Source organism: Onychomys torridus, chromosome 3 (assembly GCF_903995425.1).
Source record: "Onychomys torridus chromosome 3, mOncTor1.1, whole genome shotgun sequence".
Taxonomy (NCBI): Eukaryota; Metazoa; Chordata; class Mammalia; order Rodentia; family Cricetidae; genus Onychomys; species Onychomys torridus.
In genome coordinates this window covers 27,819,923-27,829,912 of record NC_050445.1, presented here as the reverse complement: position 1 = coordinate 27,829,912, position 9,990 = coordinate 27,819,923, and the positions used below count along the sequence as shown (strand labels likewise).

Genomic DNA, 9,990 nt, shown 5'->3' with positions numbered 1-9,990 from the left:
TTATATAAAGCATATATTTATCTTTCTGAGACTGACCTTCAGGGTTAGTTTACTTCATATGGTGATCTCCTATTGGATCCACTTTCCTGCAAATGATAGGAACATTTAATGAGTGAAAAATTACATTATTCATGCATACCACATTCTTCTTGTCCATGTCTCTGTTGTTGAACACCTAGGTTGGTTCTATAGCTTAGTGACTGTGAATAGTGCTGCAATGAACATTGGCATGCAAGTTTCTCAGTGATATGTTGACGGGTTCTTTTAGAAAATACCCGAGTATTTATCTGGGTCATATGGAATATCTTTTGATAATTTTTAAAGAAAACTCCAGTTTCATAGTGTCTACATTAGTACCCATTCCTACCACCAGTGTATAAGGTTTTCCTCTTTCCACATCCTAGCCAATATTTGCTATACAATTTTTTAATGACTGTCATTCTAACTGGGGAGAAATGGAATCTCAATGTAGTTTTGATCTGCATTTTTCTGATTGATAATGGTTGACTATTTTTGTATGTCTACTGGCTATTTGCATTCCATCTTTTGAGAACTGTTAATTACATCAGCCCATTTATTTATTACATTGTTTGCTTTCCTTTTAATTTTTGAGAAATTCTTTGTATATTCTAGTTATTAATTCTATGTGTGATATAGAGCTAGAAATTATTTTAATCTCACTTTGAAAGCTCTCACTTTACTTGATTAATGGCTTGGTCTTCTCTATAGAAACTTTATAATTTCATGAGGCCCCTTTTATAAATTTGGCAATAGGGAGACATTTTTCTTTTTCTCCCTCCATCTGTTTCCCTGCTCTTTGGTCTCCTCTCCTTCCTTGTCTTTTCATGACTCTGGGCTGATGGACAGTCTCTGTTGCATCTCTTTCTCCAGATCCAGCACTACAGCAATGTCTTCTCTGGGCAGACTATATTTTATCTTTATAACAAGTTCTTGAGAATGGTTCTTGGACCACTGGCCAAGAGTGAGTGGCCTTGTTCTCACTTTCAAAATTTGAGACTTCCTGGCACAATCCTAGTTTGCAGACCAGATAAGAACAGCAGTACCTACTCATGGAAGCCTCCACTCTTCTTGGGAAGAGGAAGGCTTCTCAGTTCTGTGGCTTTAATTGCACAGAACTTACCATCTTCACTAGAGCATATCACGTAAGCTTGTTGCACTTTGATTATAAATTCAGAGAAGTAAAGTTTGCAACTTTTGAAGTGAAATGGTCTGTCTTCCCTAAAGAACAGGCAAAGACCAATATCCTAAGAAAGTTGATGAATGTCATGATAGAATCCCAAACACAAAGGGCAGACCAAGAGTATACAATATATTGAGAGGGATAAGAATAAAATGATCCATGGCCCACTCTCACATTATTGAGTTATGTACAGAGAGCAGATAGATGGCCTCCTGAGTTCCCTGAACTGGACCTTTTGGACAAAGCAGAGTGTAGATGGTTGAGCTGGAATGAGGAAGTAGAAGTTTATTTATACCTCCATCCTCATCAACTTGGATAGAACCATCTAAAGTGAAAACACTCAGAACAGAGGTTGGTCCCTTGAGAAATTAAATTTTGGCAAGTCCCTTGCCTTGCTCCAGGGACAAGGACAGCAAACTTCTTTTTGCAAAGTGAAATGCTTAGGGTGTTAGGGTGCAGAAGTTGACAGATAAAGGATGAGGGGAAAGAAGAGATGTCTAATGAACAAAGCATAATTGGCCCCTAGAGCTTTCCTTCCTAAAATTTGAGAAAGTTACCTGTTCCAAAGTCACTGTCTTCAAATTCCAAACATTCTCAGCTTTGCCACCCTTCAAAGGCACAGGGCAGCCTGATGAGCTCTCCAAAGGTAAGTTGGGAAATTTTTATTTCTTTCACAGTCATTTAATAATGTGACTCACAAAACTAGTTTGCTGAAACCCATAGCCTTCTGTCCATTCAACCCTGGAAGTGTGGTGTCTTGATAGAACAGTCCCAGGTCAAGATTGGTCCTCAGAAGCTGGACACTAATTCTTCAAGTCAGGAAGAATCACTTGCCAGTGATATAATGGTTCTCAGGCTATGACAGGTTTGAGTCTCTTAATGGCTAACTCTCTTTAAAAATGTTTCCTACAACTACCCAGTCTAGAGTTGATCAGAATGCCATGTAGCTCCACTAGGAACAGTGTCCACCATTTTAGGTCAAAGGTGCTACATAACTGGTACAGATTTTAAAATATTCTTATAGTTTCAAGGTTATTTTCATTTAATAATAATAATAATAATAGTGATTATTATATAACATGTTTAAACTTTGGAAGAGAGATAATTTTTTATCAAGCTTGATTTTATATGTGTGAAAGCATATCTTTTGCCATTTTAGGGGAACATCTGATTTCACATAAGTCATCAATCCAATGGAAAGAGTATTTCTAAGTAGAGAAAGACACAAAGCCTGTCATGGTAGCATTAAAATCACAGAGACTTGTCTTGAAAGTGCCTGCCAAGATTGAAGTCCTTAAATTTCCTTAAGAATGGAGACCTGAGTTTTAGTCCCAAGACCTACATATTTCTTAAGATGGGTTTCATGGTCCATAATTGTAATCCTAGTGCTTAGAAAACAGAGGCAAGTGGCTGCTGGTAGCTCACTGTCCAGCCTAACATAGTTAATGAACTCCATGTTTCAGTAACAGACTGTGAAAAAAATAAGCAGAATGTCACTGGAGGACCAAAGACTGAGGCTGCTCTCTGGCCTCCTCAAACATATAAACACACACAAACATGCACATGTGCACACATACAAATAAGAACTGTACATATTTCTACTTGAAATAAAATGTGGTTCAGTCACTATTATGACTGTATTCTACTTAATGCTCATTCTTTAAGTATTCCGGAACAAATAATGGAACAAGATGATAATGTAACAGCTGGACAGATGCTGGGTAGAGTGGTGGGGGCAATGGCCATAGAGACAGCAACTGCAGCTTATTTGTCACTCACAACCCCCTCTGCCCTTTGCCTTATATTCCCTGTATGTTTTACTCAGTCTTTCTGCTTTGATCTTGTGTTTAACTTTTTACAAATCTGTCTCCCGAAGTTTAAATATGTTATAATAATAATAATAATAATAATAATAATAATAATAACACTATTAAATGAAAACTCAATCCTCTGCAAGGACAGCAAATACTTTTGATCTCTGAGCCATCTCTCCAGCTACTGATGAATTCTACCTTTTGGTAGAAAATTTTAGGTTTTCTGTAATGATGGCAAAGAAAAAGAATTTCATGTGCTTAGTTGATTCTGAAGTTCCTATTATACAAAACTGAGGATCTTCGATCTCTGTGCTCACTACACTGAACAGAATTTTCAATGTGATAAACTTAAATTTTAGAAAACTTTCATATAAAGTCCTAAACATAACACATAAAGAATAAATAACAAAACTAAAACTATTAGAGATTCTGGTGTATAAAATTGGACTTTAACAAAACATAAATAGGACTGTATCTATCAAGTGACATCCAGATACATTTATTCAAAATTCTGTCAGAGAATAGTTAGTCTTCTAATTTCTCACATAGGTAGCTTATCAATAATTTCAGTCATTTAGTTATTTGTAGTTACACATCTTCCTTGGTTTTTGTAATCACTTTTAAAATGTAAAACATATTTGACCAAATAAAAAATTACATATAACAGGAGTAAATCACTGGGAAACACATCTCCATGATTACCCTATTGAGCAAGGACAACATGACTTTAAACACAAATTTTCTCCTTTTGAAAATGTTTTTGCGGTAGCTGGGAAAACATCGCTTGTTTGGTTATTGTTGTATTTTATCCCTTTAAATATAAGTAGTAGAAACATAAATAACATAAAATGAATGAACAATTAACCATTCTTTTTATCTTTTGATTAATAGATTTTGATCTTCAACAATTTCATACATGTACACAATGCCTTCTGATAACTGCCTCTACTCCATCTCTTTTGTCTTTCCTATCCCTTTAAGCCCTCTTTCCCCTATAGATCTGCTTCCCATATTCATGAATTAGGGTTCTGTTTTGCATGCCACAGAGTTTAGCTAGAGTCCTCTGCATGACCACGGGTTTAGAATTATCCATTAAAGTTTGAGGTCTTACCAGTGGGTACTATGTTCCCCACCTCCCAGATTCTGTTAGTTGCAAGTAGTTTGGTGGTATGTGGTAGGGCCCCTGAGCCTCTGTATCCATACCTGACTAGAGGTGGGGTTGACTTGTGTGAGCCCAGTACTAATAGGTACAACTACTGTGAGTTCCATGGTTACTATGGCTGTGTTATGCTTAGAAAATGGCATTTTCAGCCCCTTTTCTTATCTTCCAGTTTTTATTTTTACTCTCTACCATCTTTTGCAATATTCCCAAGTCTTAAAAGGGTGGCATAAATGTCTTGTTGAAGGCTAAATCGTACTTTATTCTTAACATTTTGTGCAGCCATGGGTCAACATTTACCTCCATTGACTGCACAGAAAGGCTGCTCTGATTAAGATGGAGAACAGGATTGATGGTTTTCTAGAGTAGGTCTAACACACAATACAGAGAGAATTATTGCTATTCCTTTAAATAACAGGCCACAATACACACACCTTTAAAGTTATTTATCCTACAGTGGTGCAGGTTATGTTTTATTTGTGTTTTAAAGCATTGTTTCAATCCTACAGCAAAACAGTAAGCAAAAGTAACTATTATTTTAACTCCAAGTTGGTAGCAATGTATACTCATACATTTCTATTTAAGAGAGAGTGAAAATTTTAAATGGCAGAATTGCAGACGTCTGTAGCCATTCTTTCATGAGGGAAAGATAACATAAAAAGAAAGGAGAAAACATTCTCACACTAAAGAAATACACTTCAAATCTTTAGATGTAAACTAATGGCCCTAGACAGGTTAGTTGTAATTAATTTTTGGAAAGTTCTCTTGATCACCAAATAGACCTAACAACATGTCTCAGAACACACATTCTGAAAATGCTAAGAGAAAGGAGCCATTTGTAGGGAACAAGGCAGTTAGACTAGAAGGAGGGATGAGTTTTGTATTAAGCTGTATTTTGTAGTGTACTTTTTTTAGCTGTTTTTTTTTTTATCTTTCAGAAGGATTAGAGTGGCAAGAGTAGATTTATATTTTCATAAGAAAACATTGTAAACATCAGCAGCCTTTATTTGGAGGAAGGATTTCATGACTAAGAAAATCTCTAACTAGTATAATGATTATAGAGTAAATCATCTTTTATCTTGTATACAATGTGGTAGAATTCTTTCTAAAAGTTTAAATGTAAAAAGAAAATACAGCAGACATTTATAAGAAAGGAGTGACCATTGCTGTTTTCATAATAGTGTGCATTAATATTGGGTACCCTAACCACCTATAAATGATATGATATCTAATAAGCATTCCAAAAGCTCATAGGCTGAAAGTGGACACCATCAACAGAGACACCTGTGTTGGGAACCCCTTTGTAGTCACATTGTGACTGGTAGAAGCAGTTGGGACATTCACCCTAGTGTACTGTTACAGGACTCCCTTCAAGGCCACAGGACATGATCTTCCTTCCTAGTTAATGGGTCACTTTCTCCCATCTGTAAAAACAGGAAGGAAATTTCATTGTGGAGTCAAAAGTTGCTATCAGTGTGAGGTAATGTTTCCTTGTTGTTTTGATTGGCATTTCACTAACAGTGATACTGATTTTCACTTTGTCTCCTGAGAAAAGCACACTGGGTTCTTAGTAATCATTTGATGATAAGCTCTGGTTACTTTGTGTTTACCTTTGTTTTTTGAGTTGCAGAAATTTCCTCGCGGACACTCTGGACACCGACTCTTCATAGGAGATAGTTTGTAGGTGTATTTGTCCATTCTGTTTGGCAGGTTGCTTTTTCATTTTGCTTGTTCTCTCCTTTGTTGTATGGAAACTAAATAAGTTGCTAAAAATAAACCATCTAAAAAGTGACACTATTACTTTTGTGTTTCTTTGTTTTTATTACTGTGTTTTTTAGATAGTATCTCACATTATAACCCAGGATGCCTGGGACTTATCAAACAGCAATCCTTCTGCCGCAGTCCCTAAAGTGTTGATATTACAAGCACAAGCCACTGCAGATGGTAAACAATATCACTATTCCATATGTTCTCTGGTTAGTGCTGTGTCTTCTACTCTTCTCTCTTCACTGGTGAGAGTGAGTCCCCTTTCCAGTGGAAATGAATTGTATCATCACTGGGAAAATACTATTACTCAGGAGGAACATGACATTATTGGACCCTTCATTGAATCCACCTTGAAGGCCTATGGGAGATATATATATATATATATATATATATATATATATATATATTGCTATTATGTAACACCTGAGTCTTAAAATTGACTTTTCGAATTGCAGTGGGCTACCTGGCATGATGGTATAATGTGGGTGACATATGACATAGGGGTTCTGAACTTGACACTCTGAAAGTCAAAGCTATACAAAATCAGCTTCATATTGCTCTGTGATTCTATGCATAAGAAGATCACTGAAAATATTCCAGGCTTTCTGGATTCATTCTATTGTGGAGGCTTCAGAGCTTAGTCTGAGATCTAAATCCAATAATGAAAGTTAAATGGAACTGGACATCATCTAGAATTCAGAGACTTATTGTTCACAAAACCTTTCTGACCACAAAGAGAGAAGTGAAATACTAAGTATTATTAAACCAAGTAGGACTTTGAATCTAAAATTAATTAATTTGGGGGGTATTTAAGGTTAGGCATTTGGGAGAAGAAATGATGTTTCAGGAAGACCTCACTTCTTTTTTCCTTAATTTTCAGTGGTGCCGTTACAGCTTATCATAGTCTCCATGTGGATGACCTTAAAATTCAGAAATATCAGTTTGCCCCATGGTTGGAAAAATACCCTTCCAGTCCTGGAATTCATGGGCCAGAAATTTGTCAACCAGACATGGGTCAGTGAGTTCATACTATTGGGATTTTCTGGTGACTGGGGCTTTCAGATCTTCCTCTTTGTCCTGATCCTTGCCATGTACTTGATAACCGTTGTGGGGAATTCCCTGATTCTTCTCCTCATCAGGCTGGACAGCCGGCTTCATACACCCATGTACTTCTTCCTTAGTGTTCTATCCATCGTGGACCTTTGCTATGGGAATAGTATTGCTCCACAAATGTTGGCCCACTTGGTTTCAACCCAAAAGCTCATCCCTTTCCGCAGCTGTGTGCTCCAGCTCTATGTCTCCTTGGCATTGGGTGGTTCTGAGTTCTTCCTTCTGGGAGCTATGTCCTATGACCGCTATGTGGCAGTATGCCACCCGTTGCATTATACTGTCATCATGGATGGAGGACTGTGCCTGGGGCTGGCTGTCAGTTGCCTGGTGGCTGGTTTCTTGAATTCGCTGATGGAGACAGTAATTACCTTCCGTCTTCCTCTGTGTCACAATGTCATTAACCACTTTACCTGTGAGACCCTTGCAGTGCTTCGGCTAGCCTGTGTAGACATTTCTTTCAACAAGGTCATGGTGGCCATCTCGGGGTTTCTGGTAATCATGCTTCCCTGTGGCCTGGTTCTATTCTCTTACACTGGTATAGCCATTGCCATTCTGCGCATTCGCTCTACTCAGGGACGTCATAAAGCCTTTGGGACTTGTGCCTCCCACCTCACTGTGGTTTGCATGTGCTTTGGGGCCACAATCTTCACCTACCTAGGCCCACGTTCTGCCTCCTCTGAGGACAAGGAGAAGATGGTGGCTCTGTTCTATGCTGTGGTGGCACCCATGTTGAACCCTGTGATCTACAGCTTGAGGAATAAAGAAGTCATGGCTGCCCTTAGGAAACTTGTAGAGAAATTAAGGTAAAAGAATAAAGATCTTAAGAAGGTTGTGCCATCATGTTCAGAATCAAGCCATAGATCAGACAAATGTAGGTAGAGCTCCTGTACGTCAACGAGGAAAACTGATCAATATAGTCACATCATTGTTGTCAAAGAACTTTCTACACATGTCTAATGAGTTTCATCACAGAACATCACTGAACATCTGCACGTCAGTCACCTATGAGATGCCCCTTAAGATCCGGTTCTCTCTGACATACAATGACTTGGAGTCTCCATCTTCCCACTCTGAATTTTGTCAGTTTATTAATGAGAAGGGAATGAGCCTCAGCTTTCCCAAACACACTGTGCTGTGGATCCTTGTTCTGCTTTTCATTAGCTGTGCTCTCTGGTAAGTTACTGAACTATTTTATGCCCAGAAATATTGTGTTTGGCTAAATACAGAAATGTACTTAGTTTCCAGAGTGGCTGCAAACATTGGGGTAATTTGTGTTAAATGCCCTCCTGCCATCAGTTACAAGATAAGTGCACTCTTCTCCCTCCTTCAAGTGCCCCAAATTGTCAGCTAATTCAAAGACATACTCACACAGAGCAAGTCACTTTGTTTCACTTTTGAAGTTATGAATGCAAGCAGTTGGACTTCTTGAGATGTAGGCTGAGCTCTGATAATTCTTGCCAAAGAAGATAATTTTACTTCAATTATAACGTGAATGCATGGCATTTTTTTTTTATAACTTCAGTCCTTGTAAGAATGAAGTGGGCTCACTAGAGTTTGTAATTAGGAATCTTTCTCAGGTAGCTTAAGAAAATTTCTGACAAAAGTACATTACTCCAAAGAATTTATGTTGACTTAACGTTCTATAAAATTTATATTTGAGGAGGCTGGAGAGATGGCTCAGAAGGTCCCTTGCAGAGGTCAGGAGTTCAATTCTCAGCACCCAAGATGCCTTCCATCTTCCTGTAACTTCAGATCTAAGGCATCCAACAGCCCTTTCTGGGATCCAGGGATCCTGTACTATTATGCACAGCACCTCCACTACCACATGTACCCATAATCAAAAATAAAAATAAAATCTTCTAAAAATAGATGTGTGTGTGTGTGTATGTGTTTATGTATATGGGTCCTTATATGTGTCTGGCTTAAGGATTAGGGATATGAGCCATGAAACAAAATATTTTACCTTGTTTTAGTGTAATGGATATGTTCATATTATATATGCGCATTTTAAATTTATAAATTTATATGTATATTAATTCCTACATAAAACTGTAGGTATTTTGGGGTTACTATCTATTCTTTTTCTTACTCTAACATTTTTCTTACTCTCCTCTCTCTCTCTCTCTCTCTCTCTCTCTCTCTCTCTCTCTCTCTCTCTCTGTGTGTGTGTGTGTGTGTGTGTGTGTGTGTGTGTGTGTGTGTGTAAGCTAGGGAGTTCAGGAATAGGTTTTTTTTTTTCCACCATATGGGTTCTAGGGATTGAATTCAGGTCATCAGACTCGGGAACAGTTGCCCTTATCTGTTAAGCCATTTTGCAAGTCCTATGTATGCTTTCCAATGGAAAAAGCACCTGATTGCAATTGGGAAGATGAAGGCAATATCTTGCATGGCAAGGGTTTCATCTTTGTGTCACACAGATATAGTATCTAGTCAAACACACTGTGTGTAATATTGAGTTGATGAACGTTACTGACTAAAACATTGGAGTGCTGGTATTTTGTCACTGTTCAAAAGCTTTCCAAGTAATACTTTTATAATGTAAAAGCATTCAAAGTTTAAGGGTCTAAGTAAGATTATGTTCTACCCTCTCAATTAATGTTTCTCAGAGCAGGCAAGATGGCTCAGCAGATAAAGGAGCTTGCTACCAAGGCTTATTGCCAGACACTGCTTTTCAGAACCTCATGGTGGAAGGAGAAAATAAACTCCATCAATGACCTCCACATTAATGATGTAGCAAGGCACTCACACACATATGCACATATGTATGCACAAGTGCTAACTGAATGTATAAACAGTTTTTCATATTATAGTCAGTGGGGTTGTGTTTTAAGAGAACACAAATTTGGGGAAAGGAGGTAGATGTGGGAAGAGTCAGGGGAGTGAATATGATCAAAATGCATCGTGTGTGTATGAAATTCTCAAAGAATTAATAAAAACAT

At 37.7% G+C, this 9,990-nt stretch overlaps 1 protein-coding gene across 1 annotated transcript; it reads left to right on the top strand.

Moving 5' to 3' along the window:
• Positions 1-6,925: 6,925 nt before the first annotated feature.
• Positions 6,926-7,858, top strand: LOC118580867 (olfactory receptor-like protein OLF3). Its single transcript, XM_036182872.1, has one exon. The coding sequence runs from the start codon at positions 6,926-6,928 to the stop codon at positions 7,856-7,858; it is 933 nt and encodes a 310-aa protein (XP_036038765.1).
• Positions 7,859-9,990: the final 2,132 nt, after the last annotated feature.

What these genes read in the sequence shown, in the direction of transcription:
- LOC118580867 (XM_036182872.1), top strand. Translation starts at nt 6,926, where the DNA reads ATGGGCCAGAAATTTGTCAACCAGACATGGGTCAGTGAGTTCATACTA.